The 22500-nt window shown below is 40.3% G+C and overlaps 2 protein-coding genes across 17 annotated transcripts in view; both read right to left on the bottom strand.

The window, feature by feature from the left end:
• The window catches only part of stat1a (signal transducer and activator of transcription 1a), a 25172-nt gene extending 7259 nt beyond the window's left edge, over window positions 1-17913 (bottom strand). For 8 of the 16 annotated variants that reach the window (XM_083551380.1, XM_083551367.1, XM_083551382.1 and 5 more), the window contains exons 1-19: window positions 17329-17520; window positions 16335-16479; window positions 14937-15087; window positions 14405-14500; window positions 14210-14299; window positions 13906-13984; window positions 5238-5329; window positions 4932-5083; window positions 3686-3844; window positions 3212-3304; window positions 3051-3110; window positions 2940-2963; window positions 2731-2818; window positions 2595-2636; window positions 2397-2480; window positions 561-659; window positions 335-470; window positions 189-244; window positions 13-104 (exon numbers count right to left, since the gene is read on the bottom strand). In XM_083551380.1, the coding sequence (XP_083407506.1) occupies window positions 13-104; window positions 189-244; window positions 335-470; window positions 561-659; window positions 2397-2480; window positions 2595-2636; window positions 2731-2818; window positions 2940-2963; window positions 3051-3110; window positions 3212-3304; window positions 3686-3844; window positions 4932-5083; window positions 5238-5329; window positions 13906-13984; window positions 14210-14299; window positions 14405-14500; window positions 14937-15087; window positions 16335-16462 (1721 nt within the window). In that variant the 5' untranslated portion in view covers window positions 16463-16479; window positions 17329-17520. Of the gene's footprint in view, window positions 1-12; window positions 105-188; window positions 245-334; window positions 471-560; window positions 660-2396; window positions 2481-2594; window positions 2637-2730; window positions 2819-2939; window positions 2964-3050; window positions 3111-3211; window positions 3305-3685; window positions 3845-4931; window positions 5084-5237; window positions 5330-13905; window positions 13985-14209; window positions 14300-14404; window positions 14501-14936; window positions 15088-16334; window positions 16480-17112; window positions 17239-17328 lie in introns of those variants that run through there. The other 8 variants (XM_083551376.1, XM_083551379.1, XM_083551373.1 and 5 more) reach the window with 3 other exon arrangements.
• Window positions 17914-18846: 933 nt separating this feature from the next.
• mstna (myostatin a) overlaps window positions 18847-22500 on the bottom strand; it is a 4614-nt gene continuing 960 nt past the window's right edge. The window contains exons 2-3 of the mRNA XM_083551419.1: window positions 22161-22500; window positions 18847-21990 (exon numbers count right to left, since the gene is read on the bottom strand). The exon at window positions 22161-22500 is cut by the window's right edge and continues 31 nt beyond it. Coding sequence (XP_083407545.1) covers window positions 21610-21990; window positions 22161-22500 — 721 coding nt within the window. The 3' untranslated portion in view covers window positions 18847-21609. The remainder of the gene's footprint in view (window positions 21991-22160) is intronic.

Raw genomic sequence — 22500 nt, 5'->3', positions numbered from 1 at the left:
GGTGAAGATTACCCCTCGTCCCACAGGCTCAGGAGGTGTCTCTTGATCAGATCCAGGACACCCTCGATCCACAACCAGAAAGTGAAGTTCTTTTCACTTCCTCCCTGCAGGAGCATTTATTATTTATTTAAAAAATAACCTGATCTGAATCCGTATATAAACCGGATTAAAGAGTTTACTGTTCGTACCTTACAGAATTTGTTCCATGGAATCTGAGCTTCAGGGTCTTTGGCTGCTTTAGGACCTGTGGGGGTGAAACAGGAAGGGTATTGTACCGTATAAAACGAGTGCGAGATGGAAAAGTCTCCACCTGTGTTCGGTAAACTGCACTCACCCAGCAGTTTGTGTCCCAGCATGCTCAGCTGCTCAGCGTTCAGGCCTCGCTTGGTGATGGAGGAGAACTGCCAACTCAGAACTTCGGAAAGCTGACCCCAACTCACTGAGGGGGGGCTCACAAAGAACGACAGATTCTAGATGGAAAAAAAGACAAAAGAACATTTGAAGGAATTTCTTAAGTCGTTTAGAGAACGTTTAGAACGAATTCTGGGGGCGTGGCTTACCTTGGGGTCCGAGGTCAGCATATTGTACCACATGATAGAGGCCCAACCACATGGCAGCTGGCTGACATTGGAGATCACCACGATAGGCAGAGACGACGTCTGACATCAGAGAAACACATGATCACAATGATGAAGAATCTTATCCAAAAATTACGTAAAACCTTCACCGAATCATTCATTCCTGAAGTAAAAATAATAATTTCTGATACTAAATATTCAATGTAAGACATAGTTTTTTATTCTTCAGGAAAGAAAACGCAAAAGTATAAACGGTACATGAAAAAGCTTAACAACTGTTTTGAACTGGTTGACCTTGGAGTCAGCGACTAGAAATCTGACTGGTTAAAGCAATAGACTGATTCTCATGTATTTGAAGCTACAGGCGTCGGACTGTTGAAAGCCTCGAGGCAGATTTGTTTGACCCTGGCAACATGTGACGCTCAAATCTGATTGGATAGAAACTTAAATATACACAAATGGAAGCAGTGCAACCAAGAGAAACGCTATGATATTGGAGAATAGACTATTGGGAATAATTTAATACATGTTCATGGAAAACCATATTAAAACGTAAGTCAGTAATTGTAAAAGAGTTTAGGCCAGGTGAGAAGGACTTGCTGACCCTGATGGCCCTCCACTAGGAGATAACTGTGATCATTACAGTCTATGGTTCTCTCTGTTCATGCAGTGTCAGTGACAGTTTTTTATCAGTCCACTAGGTGGCAATATGCGCTTTCACACAAATAAAATGAAAAGAAAAATAGGCCATGATGGAGTTTGTTTTCAATCGGCTCTTCAAGAGAGTCGACTCCCTCGGCTTCAAAAGGTTTTTATTAGCTTTATTTCCGAAACAAGACGAAGTTTGTGATCATTTCGTCGTAGGGATCAAATGAAAGTAATAGATAATAAAGTACAATTGCAGCAAGAGACGACACAGCATGTGCTGTTTAGACTGATGAAATAACTTTCTTTCTTTGAAAGTAGTTTGTCAAGGAAACAAAAGAACCGATTGAAAGAACCGACTCGTGCGCGAGCGACACACCGGGTTGGGTAAGTTAGCATGTTAGCTCCTGCTTCTGAGGAGAGAAACTTTACCTCAGGAAGAAAGTAAAAAAAAAAATAATAATAGCCACAAGTTTTAATAACTTTACCTCAAACAATGTAATATCTCATTAAAATTCTGTAACACTTGGGAAAAAAACAACAACTTAAATGTAATATATGTCCAGACTTTCACATGAACACTTCAAAGTTGTTGGATATATAAAATCAATATAATAATTTATTTTTAAAATATGTTTTATATCCAAAAATTGGTATTATTGTTTATTGCTTGTTAGACTTCATTATTTATATTTATATATAAATATATAGGTAGTCCCTGAGTTACGATGGTTTGACTTTTCGATCTTACGCTCACTAGCGATACGACTAATAAGTCAAATATTAAACTTTTCATGTGGCGTTCTGATTTTTATGCATCTCCTGCATCTCTTTCCAGTCTCTTTCCATCGTTGCCTAAATTCATCTCTCCTCTCTCTCCTTTTTATCTCCATCCCATACAGATGTTCCACGATGGTTTGATGAAGCTTAAAACTTTCCTCCACTTGAACTAGGAGACCCAAATCTGTTCCAGCAGGACAATGCTCCTGTGCACAAAACAAACTTCTTGAAGATCTGCTTCAGATGGGTTGGATCTTCTTCTATAGAGCTTTAAACCCCATTGAACATGAAGGCTGACTGCAGGCCGCCTCACCTCACCTCACCTCACCTCACCTCACCTAACACCCCTGTCAAATCTCCACCAGCACACTTTATGTATAGTTTATTCCTCACCTCGAAGTTGATGACCAGTTTTGTCCAGCAGAGCTCTGCCTCAAATGTAAAAGAGTGTAGTTCCTCAGTGACAATCAGAGGACCCTGACACACACACACACATTTTAGTTGGTTTCGGTTTTAGCTTCGGTTTCAGTTTTAGTTTTTAGATCAGTGGTCTGATTGTCAGTAAATGATGGAGTTGATGAGAAACGTTACCTCGTTTGTTCTGTTTCCTGCCACCTTCTGCTCTTTCAGTTGCTGTTTTAATTAAAACCCCAAAAAAAAAGAACTTATAAAAAGATTATTAGGTACCGCAATAATGAGACCGTATGTATTATTTCATCTTCTGTACCAAGTGTCGGAATTCAGCAGCCATCCCGATCGACTCCTCCATGTTCATCACCTTCATGCTTGTACCGAGGATGTTGAACTTCCGGAAACTGGAGACGGAGACAGGAAGAGCGAGCCAGGAATTCAGGAAACAGGTTAGAGCTTCATTCCTGTGCAGCCGTATTCTACTGTAAAGTGTTTATGATTCTACCAGATGTTCTAAAATCTTACCCTTTTCTCTTCTCCGTCACGTCTCTGGGGAAAAAGAAGAAGTCATGTAATAAAAAAGTGTGTGTAAATCTGTTATTAGATTTATAAATAAAAGCTGAATATTGGACTCACTTATCCAGATGCACTTTTACACGAACGGTGTGATTAAACTCCGGAAGTTTCACCAGCAGTCTGGAAACAGCACAGGGGAACATTACAACCTGCTCACCTTCTACACTGTTATTTTACTGTGTATTATCCAGGAGTTCCTGGTGTAGAGTGTGTGTTCATACCTGACTTTCAGAGTAAACAGAACACCTGTTTTTAGCACCAGTGGCCTCTGTAGTTGAGTGGGCATACAGGGCTGTCTTTCCACAACCATGGAGCTATAACACACACACACACACACACACACACACACACACACAGACTCAGACTACACTGTCATTTTTTTCTGGGAGTGTTTCTTTTAGATATTGTTTAGGTGTATTTGGAACATCTGGATAACCGGCTCAGGTGTTACAGAACATCTGGATAACCGGCTCAGGTGTTACAGAACATCTGGATAACCGGCTCAGGTGTTTTAGGAACATCTGGATAACCAGCTCAGGTGCTTTAGGAACATCTGGATAACTGGCTCATGTGTTTTGGAACATCTGAATAACTGGTTCAGGTGTTTTGGAACACCTCTGAATACTGTGAATGATAGTAGTGATAGTGTGTATAAATGTGATCGAACCACACACTGATAAACAGAGGAGCCTTACTTGGTGATCAGTGTTTTAAGCTGCGTAAGTGCTCTCTCCTCCAGTGAGCCCCGACTCAGGGTGATGGGATCCTGGTGGTACGAATACTTCTGCTCCAGCTCCAGAAGCTTCTTCAGCTGCTGATAAACCTGCATCAGACATTCACCCAACCCTGTAAACCTGCACACCAACAGAGAGAGAGGTTTCCCCCTCAGTTTAAAAATGGCACTCTGTTCTCGTACAACAAACCAGACTGTGTTGGGTAACTTCCTGCAACATTGTGACTGAGTTGAGTAACTTCCTCGAACATTGGTAGCATGTTCCTTCGGGCTATGAACGAAAGTGCAGGAACCAGTATATCTTAACTAATGCCATCATGCCGAGATCCAAAGAAATTCAGAAACAAATGAGGAAGTAAGTAATTGCAATCTGTCAGTCTGGAAAAGGTTATAAAGCCATTTCTAAGATAACTTTTTCACACCACTGTATATATATATATAATTAGAACACTTTCGAAACCAAGGTCAGATGTGGTGGAAACATCTGGATAAAAGGCTCAGGAGTTTTGAGAACACCTGGATACCAATGCAGATGTGACTAAAACATCTGGATAAGAGGCTCATTAGTTTTGAGAACACTTTGAAACCTAGCTTAGATGTAGTGGAAACATCTGGTTTAGAGGCTCAGGAGTGTTGGGAATACCTGGATAAAGCTCAGATTTGGCTGAAACATCTGGATAAGAGGCTTAGGGTTTTAATTTAGAACACCTGGAAACCAAGCTCAGATGTGGTGGAAATATCTGGAATAGAAGCTCAGGAATGTGCATTGGGTAGATACCTAGCTTGGGTGTACTGAAAGCACTTGGATAGTTGGCTCAGGTGTTCTGAAAACAACTTGTAATCTGGCTCAGGCAATTATGGAAAGCTGGTAGTCTCAAGGACACTTGAATACCTGTCTCAGGAGCTTTCAGAACCGCAAGTATGTTAGGAATACCTGGATACCTGTCCCAGGTGATTTGGGTTTACCTAAATATCTGGTAAAATGTTTCATTTGGCTCAGGTGGTTTAGGATTACAAGTGTCTTGGGAATAATATCTGGCAGAGGTGAGTTAGGAATTGTGGGTCTGATGCTTTGGGAACTCCTAAATACCTGGTTCAGGTTTATTCAGAATACACGATAACACCTGACGCGTATAACAGAATATCCAGTTCATGTGTATTGAGAAGGCCTAAATACCCAAATCTGTGCTGTTACTTTGGTGTCCTACCAGTTCTGCAGCTGATCAAGGCAGACGTTGGTGAGTCCTCCAATGCAGGACATCTGCTGGCGTCGTTTCCATTCGGAGAGCTCCACTGAGATCAAATCGTACTCCAACTGCTCCACCAGGTTTAGCACCTCTGACATTTGGCTTACTACCCCCTACACACAAACACCGAGTTAATGCTAGCTAGCCAAACAATCCTCAGCTGCAATTATACAACTTCCAAATATCAAGAATACAAAATGCATAGTGTTATGGACCATAGTATGATGTCATGGAAACACTGGACCACACTTTGAAAAACAGTCTCACCCCTCTCATATCATTGAGTTTCATGAACATGGCTTTGAGGTAGAGTTTCTCACGATTCAGGTCGTCCCTCGATATCGTTCCGTTCAGCTCCTCTGCAAAATCAGAAAAATGGGGGGACGTTTACTTTAACATCACTACATTTCAAAGTCAAATATCTTACTTTTTACTCAACTAGGGCAGTAATGAACAATTATTTTGATAATCGATTAATCAGACAAATATATTTTTGATTAATCGGATAAAAAAATATTTAAAATGTAATATAACTTCGTTTTGACAATTTTTGTTTAACTTTTTTTTTCAGGTGTGAATATATAAGCATTTAAATTATATAATTAATTAAATTTTGTATAATCATTAAATGATATATGCATAAATTAAATATAAAACCATTAAAAACAAGCGTTTGGACGTTAATCACGTTCGAAAACAAATACGTTACTGTTAAACTACAGATAAACGCTATAGAAATAACAACAGAATGGACAGAACAGATCCAGTGTGACTGTCACGAACCTTTTAAACAAACAGTTTACACAATATCACTTTATTAAACTACACCATGTTCACATGATGAGGATTATACAGATTTTGCTCACCGTGCTGATGCTTCACCTTCATCTGACATTCTTTTCATGTGCTCGTGCATCACTGAGGTACTTTCATCCCACACGAGCTCAACTTCCAGGTTACAGTGTTCTTTATTATGTTTAATATAAAATCCCCTCATGTCCTGTGTTTAATATAAAATCCCCTCATGCCCTGTGTTTGATATAAAATACCCTCATGCCCTGTGTTTGATATAAAATCCCCTCATGCCCTGTGTTTAATATAAAATACCCTCATGCCCTGTGTTTAATATAAAATACCCTCATGCCCTGTGTTTGATATAAAATACCCTCATGCCCTGTGTTTAATATAAAATACCCTCATGCCCTGTGTTTAATATAAAATACCCTCATGCCCTGTGTTTGATATAAAATACCCTCATGCCCTGTGTTTGATATAAAATACCCTCATGCCCTGTGTTTAATATAAAATCCCCTCATGCCCTGTGTTTAATATAAAATACCCTCATGCCCTGTGTTTGATATAAAATCCCCTCATGCCCTGTGTTTAATATAAAATCCCCTCATGCCCTGTGTTTAATATAAAATCCCCTCATGCCCTGTGTTTAATATAAAATACCCTCATGCCCTGTGTTTTATATAAAATCCCCTCATGTCCTGTGTTTAATATAAAATCCCCTCATGTCCTGTGTTTAATATAAAATCCCCTCATGCCCTGTGTTTAATATAAAATCCCCTCATGCCCTGTGTTTAATATAAAATACCCTCATGCCCTGTGTTTTATATAAAATCCCCTCATGCCCTGTGTTTAATATAAAATCCCCTCATGCCCTGTGTTTAATATAAAATCCCCTCATGCCCTGTGTTTAATATAAAATACCCTCATGCCCTGTGTTTGATATAAAATCCCCTCATGCCCTGTGTTTAATATAAAATCCCCTCATGCCCTGTGTTTAATATAAAATACCCTCATGCCCTGTGTTTAATATAAAATACCCTCATGCCCTGTGTTTAATATAAAATACCCTCATGCCCTGTGTTTGATATAAAATACCCTCATGCCCTGTGTTTAATATAAAATCCCCTCATGCCCTGTGTTTGATATAAAATACCCTCATGCCCTGTGTTTAATATAAAATCCCCTCATGCCCTGTGTTTAATATAAAATACCCTCATGCCCTGTGTTTGATATAAAATAACCTCATGCCCTGTGTTTGATATAAAATCCCCTCATGCCCTGTGTTTGATATAAAATACCCTCATGCCCTGTGTTTGATATAAAATACCCTCATGCCCTGTGTTTAATATAAAATACCCTCATGCCCTGTGTTTGATATAAAATCCCCTCATGCCCTGTGTTTGATATAAAATCCCCTCATGCCCTGTGTTTGATATAAAATCCCCTCATGCCCTGTGTTTGATATAAAATACCCTCATGCCCTGTGTTTGATATAAAATACCCTCATGCCCTGTGTTTGATATAAAATACCCTCATGCCCTGTGTTTGATATAAAATACCCTCATGCCCTGTGTTTGATATAAAATCCCCTCATGTCCTGTGTTTGATATAAAATACCCTCATGCCCTGTGTTTGATATAAAATACCCTCATGTCCTGTGTTTGATATAAAATACCCTCATGTCCTGTGTTTAATATAAAATACCCTCATGCCCTGTGTTTGATATAAAATCCCCTCATGCCCTGTGTTTAATATAAAATCCCCTCATGCCCTGTGTTTGATATAAAATACCCTCATGTCCTGTGTTTGATATAAAATACCCTCATGTCCTGTGTTTGATATAAAATCCCCTCATGCCCTGTGTTTGATATAAAATCCCCTCATGTCCTGTGTTTGATATAAAATCCCCTCATGCCCTGTGTTTGATATAAAATACCCTCATGTCCTGTGTTTGATATAAAATACCCTCATGTCCTGTGTTTAATATAAAATACCCTCATGCCCTGTGTTTGATATAAAATACCCTCATGCCCTGTGTTTGATATAAAATCCCCTCATGCCCTGTGTTTAATATAAAATCCCCTCATGCCCTGTGTTTAATATAAAATACCCTCATGTCCTGTGTTTGATATAAAATACCCTCATGTCCTGTGTTTAATATAAAATACCCTCATGCCCTGTGTTTGATATAAAATCCCCTCATGCCCTGTGTTTGATATAAAATCCCCTCATGCCCTGTGTTTGATATAAAATACCCTAATGCCCTGTGTTTGATATAAAATACCCTCATGTCCTGTGTTTAATATAAAATACCCTCATGTCCTGTGTTTAATATAAAATACCCTCATGTCCTGTGTTTAATATAAAATACCCTCATGTCCTGTGTTTAATATAAAATACCCTCATGTCCTGTGCTTAATATAAAATCCCCTCATGCCCTGTGTTTGATATAAAATCCCCTCATGCCCTGTGTTTGATATAAAATCCCCTCATGCCCTGTGTTTAATATAAAATACCCTCATGTCCTGTGTTTGATATAAAATACCCTCATGTCCTGTGTTTAATATAAAATACCCTCATGCCCTGTGTTTGATATAAAATCCCCTCATGCCCTGTGTTTGATATAAAATCCCCTAATGCCCTGTGTTTGATATAAAATACCCTCATGTCCTGTGTTTAATATAAAATACCCTCATGTCCTGTGTTTGATATAAAATACCCTCATGTCCTGTGTTTGATATAAAATACCCTCATGTCCTGTGTTTGATATAAAATACCCTCATGTCCTGTGTTTAATATAAAATCCCCTCATGCCCTGTGTTTGATATAAAATCCCCTCATGTCCTGTGTTTAATATAAAATCCCCTCATGCCCTGTGTTTGATATAAAATCCCCTCATGCCCTGTGTTTGATATAAAATCCCCTCATGCCCTGTGTTTGATATAAAATACCCTAATGCCCTGTGTTTAATATAAAATCCCCTCATGCCCTGTGTTTAATATAAAATCCCCTCATGCCCTGTGTTTGATATAAAATCCCCTCATGCCCTGTGTTTGATATAAAATCCCCTCATGCCCTGTGTTTGATATAAAATCCCCTCATGCCCTGTGTTTGATATAAAATACCCTCATGTCCTGTGTTTGATATAAAATACCCTCATGTCCTGTGTTTGATATAAAATACCCTCATGTCCTGTGTTTGATATAAAATACCCTCATGTCCTGTGTTTAATATAAAATCCCCTCATGCCCTGTGTTTGATATAAAATCCCCTCATGCCCTGTGTTTAATATAAAATACCCTCATGCCCTGTGTTTAATATAAAATACCCTCATGTCCTGTGTTTGATATAAAATACCCTCATGTCCTGTGTTTGATATAAAATCCCCTCATGCCCTGTGTTTAATATAAAATACCCTCATGCCCTGTGTTTGATATAAAATCCCCTCATGCCCTGTGTTTAATATAAAATACCCTCATGCCCTGTGTTTGATATAAAATCCCCTCATGCCCTGTGTTTGATATAAAATACCCTAATGCCCTGTGTTTGATATAAAATACCCTCATGCCCTGTGTTTGATATAAAATACCCTCATGCCCTGTGTTTGATATAAAATACCCTCATGCCCTGTGTTTAATATAAAATACCCTCATGCCCTGTGTTTGATATAAAATACCCTAATGCCCTGTGTTTGATATAAAATACCCTCATGCCCTGTGTTTGATATAAAATACCCTCATGCCCTGTGTTTGATATAAAATACCCTCATGCCCTGTGGTTTAATATAAAATACCCTCATGCCCTGTGTTTGATATAAAATCCCCTCATGCCCTGTGTTTGATATAAAATACCCTAATGCCCTGTGTTTGATATAAAATACCCTCATGCCCTGTGTTTGATATAAAATACCCTCATGCCCTGTGTTTAATATAAAATACCCTCATGCCCTGTGTTTAATATAAAATCCCCTCATGCCCTGTGTTTAATATAAAATACCCTCATGCCCTGTGTTTAATATAAAATCCCCTCATGCCCTGTGTTTGATATAAAATACCCTCATGCCCTGTGTTTGATATAAAATACCCTCATGTCCTGTGTTTAATATAAAATACCCTCATGCCCTGTGTTTAATATAAAATACCCTCATGCCCTGTGTTTGATATAAAATCCCCTCATGCCCTGTGTTTGATATAAAATCCCCTCATGCCCTGTGTTTGATATAAAATACCCTAATGCCCTGTGTTTGATATAAAATCCCCTCATGCCCTGTGTTTAATATAAAATACCCTCATGCCCTGTGTTTGATATAAAATACCCTCATGCCCTGTGTTTAATATAAATTACCCTCATGCCCTGTGTTTGATATAAAATACCCTAATGCCCTGTGTTTGATATAAAATACCCTCATGTCCTGTGTTTAATATAAAATCCCCTCATGTCCTGTGTTTGATATAAAATACCCTCATGCCCTGTGTTTGATATAAAATACCCTAATGCCCTGTGTTTGATATAAAATACCCTCATGCCCTGTGTTTAATATAAAATCCCCTCATGTCCTGTGTTTAATATAAAATACCCTCATGTCCTGTGTTTAATATAAAATACCCTCATGCCCTGTGTTTGATATAAAATACCCTCATGCCCTGTGTTTAATATAAAATCCCCTCATGCCCTGTGTTTGATATAAAATACCCTCATGTCCTGTGTTTAATATAAAATACCCTCATGCCCTGTGTTTAATATAAAATACCCTCATGCCCTGTGTTTGATATAAAATACCCTCATGCCCTGTGTTTGATATAAAATCCCCTCATGCCCTGTGTTTAATATAAAATACCCTCATGCCCTGTGTTTGATATAAAATCCCCTCATGCCCTGTGTTTGATATAAAATACCCTAATGCCCTGTGTTTGATATAAAATACCCTCATGCCCTGTGTTTGATATAAAATACCCTCATGCCCTGTGTTTGATATAAAATCCCCTCATGTCCTGTGTTTGATATAAAATACCCTCATGTCCTGTGTTTAATATAAAATACCCTCATGCCCTGTGTTTGATATAAAATACCCTCATGCCCTGTGTTTGATATAAAATACCCTCATGCCCTGTGTTTGATATAAAATCCCCTCATGTCCTGTGTTTGATATAAAATACCCTCATGCCCTGTGTTTGATATAAAATACCCTCATGCCCTGTGTTTGATATAAAATACCCTCATGCCCTGTGTTTGATATAAAATCCCCTCATGTCCTGTGTTTGATATAAAATACCCTCATGCCCTGTGTTTGATATAAAATCCCCTCATGCCCTGTGTTTAATATAAAATACCCTCATGTCCTGTGTTTGATATAAAATACCCTCATGTCCTGTGTTTAATATAAAATACCCTCATGCCCTGTGTTTGATATAAAATCCCCTCATGCCCTGTGTTTGATATAAAATCCCCTAATGCCCTGTGTTTGATATAAAATACCCTCATGTCCTGTGTTTAATATAAAATACCCTCATGTCCTGTGTTTGATATAAAATACCCTCATGTCCTGTGTTTGATATAAAATACCCTCATGTCCTGTGTTTAATATAAAATCCCCTCATGCCCTGTGTTTGATATAAAATCCCCTCATGTCCTGTGTTTAATATAAAATCCCCTCATGCCCTGTGTTTGATATAAAATCCCCTCATGCCCTGTGTTTGATATAAAATCCCCTCATGCCCTGTGTTTGATATAAAATACCCTAATGCCCTGTGTTTAATATAAAATCCCCTCATGCCCTGTGTTTAATATAAAATCCCCTCATGCCCTGTGTTTGATATAAAATCCCCTCATGCCCTGTGTTTGATATAAAATCCCCTCATGCCCTGTGTTTGATATAAAATCCCCTCATGCCCTGTGTTTGATATAAAATACCCTCATGTCCTGTGTTTGATATAAAATACCCTCATGTCCTGTGTTTGATATAAAATACCCTCATGTCCTGTGTTTGATATAAAATACCCTCATGTCCTGTGTTTAATATAAAATCCCCTCATGCCCTGTGTTTGATATAAAATCCCCTCATGCCCTGTGTTTAATATAAAATACCCTCATGCCCTGTGTTTAATATAAAATACCCTCATGTCCTGTGTTTGATATAAAATACCCTCATGTCCTGTGTTTGATATAAAATACCCTCATGTCCTGTGTTTGATATAAAATCCCCTCATGCCCTGTGTTTAATATAAAATACCCTCATGCCCTGTGTTTGATATAAAATCCCCTCATGCCCTGTGTTTAATATAAAATCCCCTCATGCCCTGTGTTTGATATAAAATCCCCTCATGCCCTGTGTTTGATATAAAATACCCTAATGCCCTGTGTTTGATATAAAATACCCTCATGCCCTGTGTTTGATATAAAATACCCTCATGCCCTGTGTTTGATATAAAATACCCTCATGCCCTGTGTTTAATATAAAATACCCTCATGCCCTGTGTTTGATATAAAATACCCTAATGCCCTGTGTTTGATATAAAATACCCTCATGCCCTGTGTTTGATATAAAATACCCTCATGCCCTGTGTTTGATATAAAATACCCTCATGCCCTGTGTTTAATATAAAATACCCTCATGCCCTGTGTTTGATATAAAATCCCCTCATGCCCTGTGTTTGATATAAAATACCCTAATGCCCTGTGTTTGATATAAAATACCCTCATGCCCTGTGTTTGATATAAAATACCCTCATGCCCTGTGTTTAATATAAAATACCCTCATGCCCTGTGTTTAATATAAAATCCCCTCATGCCCTGTGTTTAATATAAAATCCCCTCATGCCCTGTGTTTAATATAAAATACCCTCATGCCCTGTGTTTGATATAAAATACCCTCATGCCCTGTGTTTGATATAAAATACCCTCATGTCCTGTGTTTAATATAAAATACCCTCATGCCCTGTGTTTAATATAAAATACCCTCATGCCCTGTGTTTGATATAAAATCCCCTCATGCCCTGTGTTTGATATAAAATCCCCTCATGCCCTGTGTTTGATATAAAATACCCTAATGCCCTGTGTTTGATATAAAATCCCCTCATGCCCTGTGTTTAATATAAAATACCCTCATGCCCTGTGTTTGATATAAAATACCCTCATGCCCTGTGTTTAATATAAAATACCCTCATGCCCTGTGTTTGATATAAAATACCCTAATGCCCTGTGTTTGATATAAAATACCCTCATGTCCTGTGTTTAATATAAAATCCCCTCATGTCCTGTGTTTAATATAAAATACCCTCATGCCCTGTGTTTGATATAAAATACCCTAATGCCCTGTGTTTGATATAAAATACCCTCATGCCCTGTGTTTAATATAAAATCCCCTCATGTCCTGTGTTTAATATAAAATACCCTCATGTCCTGTGTTTAATATAAAATACCCTCATGCCCTGTGTTTGATATAAAATACCCTCATGCCCTGTGTTTAATATAAAATCCCCTCATGCCCTGTGTTTGATATAAAATACCCTCATGTCCTGTGTTTAATATAAAATACCCTCATGCCCTGTGTTTAATATAAAATACCCTCATGCCCTGTGTTTGATATAAAATACCCTCATGCCCTGTGTTTGATATAAAATCCCCTCATGCCCTGTGTTTAATATAAAATACCCTCATGCCCTGTGTTTGATATAAAATCCCCTCATGCCCTGTGTTTGATATAAAATACCCTAATGCCCTGTGTTTGATATAAAATACCCTCATGCCCTGTGTTTGATATAAAATACCCTCATGCCCTGTGTTTGATATAAAATCCCCTCATGTCCTGTGTTTGATATAAAATACCCTCATGTCCTGTGTTTAATATAAAATACCCTCATGCCCTGTGTTTGATATAAAATACCCTCATGCCCTGTGTTTGATATAAAATACCCTCATGCCCTGTGTTTGATATAAAATCCCCTCATGTCCTGTGTTTGATATAAAATACCCTCATGCCCTGTGTTTGATATAAAATACCCTCATGCCCTGTGTTTGATATAAAATACCCTCATGCCCTGTGTTTGATATAAAATACCCTCATGTCCTGTGTTTAATATAAAATACCCTCATGCCCTGTGTTTAATATAAAATACCCTCGTGTTGTGGAAGGAAAAAATACCGTGACTCTGCAGAGTCTTGCTTTTGAAGTCGTGTTCGTCCTGCAAATCCTCCAGGTTCTTGATGTTCTGCTCTGTTTCCTGGTTTACAGAAAAATGATTGGTCACACACCGCATGAATGACTTGAGGAAACGGATGAGGCTGATTGAGTGACAGGAAACGTGAGAGGAAAGTGCTGAGGTTGGGAGAAGTGTCCTTTTTTATGCACCTGAGACTCCTTCCAGAAAACGTTACAGAAAATTGATATTTTATGCATATTTTGGTGATTCGAAACAAAAGAAACACCTTCTGGTGTTAATCCTCACCTGCACTTTAGTCTTGATGTCCTTGACCTTGCTGTCCAGCTCTCTCTGTTTCTCCATTATCATGTCGCTCTGAGCACTATGCGCCGAATTCTGCATCAGACATGACGTATAAATGCTACATATCCACATACACATACGATCCAAACAGTCACTCCATGTTTTTCTTTCTTTTTTTTTTTTGGTTCACTTTCCCACCTCAGAGATTTGTGCAGCTGCCAGAATCTTTCTCTCCTCACTCAGGTTCTTGCTGATAATCATGGCCATGGAGACAGGGTTATCCGCAAACAGAGTCTGAAACATACATGGAAATGCTCAGATCAGCACGTGTGTGTGTGTGTGTGTGTGTGTGTGTGTGTGTGTGATTTTTTTTTTGAAGGGCTTGAAGCGTCTGAGATGGTTATCTCACGATGCTGGTAATCTGAGCAGAATAAAACAATAACATAAGCTTTTTTTTAATTTTTTATCAAACCACCAAGACGTCTATGTTACACCATGATATGACGAACTTTTAATTATTTTAGGAGTCACGCTGCTCTGCTTTTTGTGCACGAGTGTGTGAGTCACTACGGCTGCTCATCAGAGGTAAATCGTTCACCTTCACTGTTAAATTCTGTAAAGCTGCTTTGAGACAATGTCTGTTGTGAAAAGCACAATAGAAATAGACTTGACTTGACTTGAGTGTGTATGGGAAATGAGGAAATGAGGCATGCGGGTGTGTGCTGCAGACCTGCAGGTTGCGTTTGATCTTGCGAATGTTGTGCTGATTCAGGAAGTCCTTCTCCATGGCAAAGCGGCTGTGCTGGTGGTCCAGCTGGGTCAGAAGGTCATGGAACCGCACCGTGGCGAGTGACTCGTTCTCCACGTTAGCCACATGGTCCCTGCGTGAGAAGCGCAGAAGAGAAATCGTGGCTAGAATGGATCGAGCATCATTTATTTATGACGTCTTTTCTGAAGAACTGGTCACGGTTTCCGGCTTGAGCTGTCTCTTTACATTTCTTCACCCTGTTTCTAGTTCCTTCTTCTTTTTTTATATAATTGTCTGACTATAGAAGTTTGTGGTCTGTTATGAATAGGCAGATTGCCATATGCACAAACGATGAGTCAAATGATTTGTTGGTTATCTCCTGTGAGTGTGAGCTACAGAGGATGAAGAGCGTGTTGCCTGGTCTATCCTGCAGTCTTTTAAAGTGGTAGCTGAATATAACCTGAACCTGCCTATTAAATGCTATAAGATTGTTTGCAGGTACAAAGTGTGTTGTTATTGAGGCAGAATGCTGTCGAACCTGAAAGGCTGCTTTTACAATTGTTTTTCTCCCTTCTGATAGCTTCTATTTTCCCGTACATCCGATTTTATTTATAGGAAATCGATTTAAGAAGGTGGACAATCTCAAAAATCACTATTCATAAAAAGCTTATGTATAAAAAAATAAATACAGACAAGCGAGTTATTTTTTAGGCTGGGAGTTGGAGGTGGTAGCTCACAAGTTCAACGCTTGTCCTTGAGCAAGGCCTTAACCCATTACCTGCTCACTTGTAAGTCTCTCTGGATTGTCTGACAAATGTAATTTAAGGTAAATGAGGAAAAACAGACATGTAGCAGTAAATAAACAAAGACATGGTTCAAAACATCTGCAGGACATCATGGCAGACACCATGTATATTCCTTTACTATTACAACAATAATCTGAGTGTGAGCCACATCTAAACATCCATAGTCCTCATTTCTGTTTTTAATACAAAGTTATATATTTGATAAAACGTGATCTCTCTCTCTCTCTCTCTCTCTCTCTCTCTCTCTCTCTCTGTCTCTCTCTCTCTCTAAATATATATATACCTTAGTGAAATCATATAGACATAGTTTAAAATGTTATTCCTAACGCTCCTGAACATTCGGCCCTCCTGCGGATTCCCGTGAATTTTAAGATAATCCGCAACTTGCTGTTTGTTATGTTCCACATGAGAACCTGAACATTTTAGAAACCACGAATTATCGTGGGTTGACTGTGTGTGTGTGTGTTTGTGTGTGTGTGTGTGTGTGTGTGTGTGTGTGTGTGTGTGTGTGTGTGTGTATATATATATATATATATATATATATATATATATATAAAAACGTCCTTTTCCTCACCAGTCATGGCTCTCAATCCAGCTGCTGAGGTACTGCCGGATGGCCATGGGAAAGTTGTCGTCGTACAGCTGGTCCACCTGCTCCAAGAACTTGGAGTCCAGCTGCTGTAGCTCGAGCCATTGACTCATCTTGAATGTTCTCCTCGCTGGGAAGGAGAAAACAGGTTTATGTTCCAAACACCAATAGACTAACGGCACCACATCTGGAGGTTCTGAGACACCATGCAGAAATTATTAGAATGTTTTTATCTGGCTGAAAGCTACGGTAACTCAAATCACTGCTCTTTACGGAACCGTTGAGCAGGAAAGCATATTGATTAATGGAGATGGCCATCAATTACAGAAACTCAGGAACCCGAGGCGAGGCGAGGCGTATAGGTGGAGTTCAGAGACGCTCTCGAAGCTATGATTTATTGTACAGCTGATCTGCGATTTGCTGACTGGAGAGCTGTATAAAGATCTTCCTGTTTTGCAGTATCACTGTACAGTATCTGCAATACCACAACCAGTATACAGGTTCGCACACACACACACCCACACACACACACACACACACACCCTGCATGTGCGATGTACAACCCTAGAAGTAGTTTCTCAACAAAGGTGATATTAATAATTACTTGTGTGAACAGTGTATTAGACAATAGATCAATTACAGGAGACGCTTCATCGCACCACCCCGTCGTTAATGACTTTACCGAAACAGCAGCACACACACCAGGTTACTAATCACACACTGTTAGGGTAATAACGCATTATTAAGGAGGTCATTACATTACATTACACACGCACACGGGTGTTTTTCCCCAGAATGCACCGCGGTGTCTCGCAGGACCTTGCAGTAAGCTCGTTCCCCCCTAACGCGTGAACCACGTTAAATCTGTCCTCTGTGTAATAATGTCAGACTCGGTATAATGTCACTTCCGCCTTCTTACACGCCAACATCCTGTTGTTGTTTATGGTTTAGTGTGACACGCTCGCGCGTCTCCACTTACCCGCACGTCAGCTGCTCTTCGTCCCCTGCGTCGTCCCCGCAAAAAGAATACTAATAAAACTACAACAATAATAATAGAATAATAACACGTCTGTAACGCGACACGCGGCGCTCCGAATCCCTGAACCTCCTCCTTCACTCCTACAGCGCGCAGTCTCCATAGAGCGCTCTGCTCCCCGCCTCAGCTAATCACAACCCGCCATTAGTACTAACCCTCCCGCCTCCTCGTCCGCGCGGACCAATCAGAGTGCATCTCAGGGAGGGGTGGAGTCGGGAGTTGCTGAGGGAAAGACCCCCAAGGTGGCGCGGTCACGTGGTTTACGAGAAACTGAAACTTAAAACGCTGCGCTGTTTTTCCGGGTCAAAAAATGAGGAAAACGACAACCGAGAGCAGGAATGAGACCCATCTCACCCCAACCCCCCCTTGTGGTTTTATTCTCTCATGCGCCGCCATGGGGTTTAAAGCCTCTATCTCTCTCATCACTAGCTGATTTCATGTTTAAAACTAGAGAAGCACGTATTAACCCCAGGAAAGGTTTTGGTGTGTTAGTCATTTCCGCCTCAGAGCTCTTTACCGCACTGTTGTGATTCATCACCAGGACTTTCATTAATGACTCAGCAGTTGGGCTGAAACGTTGCTCAACAGAAGAAGAAAAACTAAAGTTATGTTGTTTTGGTATAAAAATTGCCACGAAACTGCTTCTCGGAAAAGCCCCGTAATCATCACCTCAGGTCGCTTTCATTTTCTTTTTTCTAATGCCAGGGAGAACGCAACCACTTTCCTGTTCCTTTTCTGGATGTGACACGAGCATGACGTGAGACTCGGCACCAGAAAATCAAGACCTATAGTGCATTGTGATTAGGTTGCTTTTTCCTCTGGACATGGACCCAAACAGCATTTAGAAGTACACGCCGATGCTGAAGACTGATTTTAAACTCTTTCATTATAATGATGCTGCACTGAAATGCAATCACCATCCAATCACGTGGCTCAGGCTATACTCAGGGGTCTAGGGATGGAAATGGAGTGGATTGAGTATAATATTGAGTGCTCAGTATTGTAGAAACAGCTTTTTAATAGCTGCGTTGGAAACAAGTTGCTCCTCAGAAGATGCGCCAATGAGGCAGCATATCTGGCTATTTGTATCTCCTATATGTCAATCACTTGGGAATCTCTGAGCTTAAATATGCAAAAAAGTGCAGATAGCAAGTTTCCCTAAAGGTGTCACTGCCCTGTGGGACATCACAGGTGGTTGTCTTCGTGTGTTTTGGAGGAAGCAGGTGGTAGCCAGTGTATAAGGGGCACGGTACCTCTGATCAGAAGGTGGTGAGGTCAGATCCCAGCACAGCTGGACCGTTAACCCTTCACTGCCCACTGGTATAAATCAGATAAATGTAAAGTCTTCTAAAGGAAAACCTCAGGTTCTGGGCTTTTACCTCTCCAATGTTCAACACGCTGGTTTCTTGCTCGTCTTCTTGTTTTGCTTTTATAATACATTTGAAATGACTCACACGTAGAGATGTTTGTGGAAGTTTATTCATTTAACCGATCGATCTTTTATTTCCATGTACAGAGCAAACCATCATCCACTTTCCACATTCAGTGTCAGTTAAAAGTGAAATAAAAAGAACACAACAACACAATCAGTTACAGGTCCACAAGCTGATCTCACTCACACTGCAGATGTTCCTGGTGGGAATGAGGGGACGGGGAGGTTACTGATAACCCATTCTGCATCCTGGACGTATTCATGTCTGGACTGTGAGAAGGAGCGAGGGAAATATCTCCAGTGGAGAAGATTTTTTGTTATTTCTCTAAATAGGAAGGCTGCCAAACATCTGCTCATCCGCTCTATGGATGGAAATAGCATTTCCCTTTTTTTTTTTTTTTTTGCCTTAGAACACCACATCGGAGTTTCTAGCGTTACTGTAACACAAATAGGATGGTTTTAAAAAATATATATATATAAATAACGCCTGGATTACAGCAGTACCGTGTGAAACGTAACCATGACGACAAAGTATTCAGGCAACAAAATCCGATTCCTTCAGCTCGTATTATTCAGCGACTTTAGATCATTTGCTTTGCATTTTTAGCCTGTACACAGTTGACGCCGCGGAGTGTTTGCTGAGTCAGCGCTCTGATAGAAACCCTTATAACAGCCCAAACTGCACTATATGGCCAAAGGTTTGTGGACACCTAATATAGCATAGGATTTGTGAGATTTCAGTGCTGATCTAATAGCTGGAGATCTTCCATGCCAACCAATGGAAAGAAGATCTTTTTGGAGCTGGATCCTGGAACAGGTTTGGCTCTCCTAGTTCAAGTGAAGAGAAAATCTCATGCATCCACCAACGTCTTGTACATGTTTGTGTTTGGGGAAGGAGCACATATGGCTGGAAACGTCAGGTGTCCCAAAACCAAGGCCTACCATGTAATAAAGTGTCTGCTCGTGTATTATGTTTTTTGTTCTTGACATGTGACCTAAAACAATCTTCTGCTCCATATTTGGACCAGACAATCAGACTGTAATAACGACCCTCTCCAGGTTACACACAGAGTGGAGATCCCTCTTAAACATCTGATACCGTATCATTTTTAGCCTTTTTTCAGCTATACAAAGTGTCTTCACACGCTCTCCTTTAGCCAAAAGAACACCAGGCTTTCACACAGCCCGGATATGAGCTAATAATAACTCGATGTCTGAAATAGCTCCATAAAGAAGAACACAAATTATCCTTTCATATTTATACCTGATTTCTCTCAGCTTTTTAAACATTTTCCCCCCAAAAAACCAACTTTGCTATAAACACTTTTTTTTTTTCTTGTTATTATCAATTCGATTGTTCACGAGCTCTCGTCTGCTAAATGAAGTAAGTTTCTCAGGAGAACAAACAATGTTAACACTGCTAATAATACCACTAAAAAAATTGTAGTGCTTTGAGAAAAGTTAAACGTATTCCATGTTGATGGTATGTGCTAACTTGTTTGTTAGCAGTGTTGGAGACATGTCTTGACCAGATGCCGATGTTTATTAATAATAAATAGCCAAGTCAGACCTGGAGAGGTGAATGTTGAAATGAATTACGCTAGCTGTGCTGATTGTCTTTTGTTAATCGGATACGTTCAATGCTAAGCGAAAAACTGACTTTTTATTCAGGATTAGTTGGATTTTTTTTGCTCCTCCTAATGCTGCTAATGCAGAACAGAAGGCTTATGACGATTTCCTTGTCTTCTAGTTTTCTCTTTGCTAGCCCCACTAACTCGGCACACTATTAGCCGTGTTTGCGTGATTTTTTTGCTAACAGTGGAGCGAGGAGCAGGACCATCTGCCTGTACTCTCTGTGTCCTCAAATGGAGGGCAGGGAATCGCTGTTAAACATCTCGGCAGGGTCCCGTGTTCGAGCCAGAGAAGTTCTCCGCTTGTTTATTTCTCCAAAAAACCAGCTCCACATGTCCGAGGCAGGGTCAGCGGGGACGTTGTGGCTGGGTTAGCAAAGGACAAAGTGTTTTCGGGTTCTAAAACAATTCCGCTCACATCAGCAAGCGACCATACAAGTCATAAACAGTGCTCCTGGGCTCAGGAAGAAAAATCCATGCTGAAACCATACTTGCGATTGTAATTACACCGGAAGGCCAGACGGCTAAAGTTTATTAAACAGCAAAAGAACTTTATAAAATTCATTACTGTTGCATACAATGTTATTTATTTTTTTTTGTCCCGTTAGTTTTGCTATAGTTTTGCGTGTTGTCCGAATGCTACATTACGCTACCGTTATGTCGGCACCCAGCCGAAGGTTAAAGCCGCGCTCAGCTCCTTTTATAAAATTTTAACAGTTGTGAATTTACAACTTGCGAGATAAGAAAAAATGCCCCTGATTGGAAGATCGAATGCGGTATTGTTTCTATAGTTGTGGCTCGTTCACAGGGACCCACACGACGTTAAATCGTATCGTGTCTGTTGAAAAAGGAGACGTTTATTAGCATTAACGTTTATGGAAGGAGTCTCCAGTGCCAGCTATAACGTTATGTTTTTGGACATGGTCAGGACAGAGGAGTTTACGCTTCTTTGGTCTATCTGTGTTTTGTCTGTCTTATCTGTGAGTGATCGAGTGTTTATTGAATGAGTTATATGTAAGAAGATGATCTATCACAGATGTAGCTATAAACGGAAAAAAAGTGAAATATGACAGAGATGAAGCAGAATTCCTCTATGTTCCCAATGAAGCCATGCGTTCTATCGGAAGGATTAACGGTAGAGGCGGGAAGCTGGAATCCCTCTCAGGAGCAGCCGCAGAGATCCACGACCATAGAAGGGATCTTCCCGTAGATGATCTGCTCACGATGGTTGAAGTAGAGCATGTTGATGGGGGACATCTTGGTGGGCGTGCAGCAGGGCCCTGCCGTGCCTCGCGGGTTTGCCTTGTTCACCAGGTGCGTGTGAGGGAACTTCTGCAGGTGCACCTGCTCACACTCGCCTGAGCAGTAGTTAGCCTTGTAGCGCTTGGGTGCGATGATCCAATCCCAGCCAAAGTCCTCGAAGTCCACGGTGAGCGGGTAACGGCAGCAGCGTGACTCTGAAGAGCGCTCGTTACAGTCCAGGCCGGATTCTCGTTTGGAGCGCTTTGGCTCCTCGCTGATTTTGATCTCGAGGAACGGTTGCTGGGAAAATAGATAGAGAAGTAGAGAAAGAGACACGCAGTGTTTTTCAAAAATATAGATACTATCTAGAGAAATAGTCGTCCGTCTAGACATTAAGCTAGCATCCATGGTTTGTGGTGGTTTAAAGGTAGTTTTAACGTAAAGATGCGTAACAAAGTAAGTTCGCTTACGAGCCCCTCCTCCCCCGACTCAGCAGAGGTCACGGCCAGGTCGTTCCCCTGGCTGTCGAAGGCCTTGATCTCAATGCCGAAGTTACTCTCGGGCTGCTTGAGCCACGACTGCAGAAGCTGCTTCAAGTCGACGCTCTGCCAAGGGTTGGTCTGGGCGTCGGCGTCGATCTTCAGAGAGAGGATTTTGGGTCGGGGGTTGCTGTAGATGGGCTGTTGTAGAAGCGAGATCTGCATGAAGACGCTCGTCGCATCTTTGCCCAAACGCAGGTGGATCCACAGCTGCGCTTTCACAATGTTGTCCGGCAGAATCTTGGGGCTGAGCGAGAACATGCAGCATCGC

This window comes from Silurus aristotelis (genome assembly GCF_946808225.1).
Source record: "Silurus aristotelis genome assembly, chromosome: 9".
Classification (NCBI taxonomy): Eukaryota; Metazoa; Chordata; class Actinopteri; order Siluriformes; family Siluridae; genus Silurus; species Silurus aristotelis.
The sequence above is the reverse complement of the archived record's forward strand: the minus strand, read 5'-3'. Positions and strand labels throughout refer to the sequence as shown.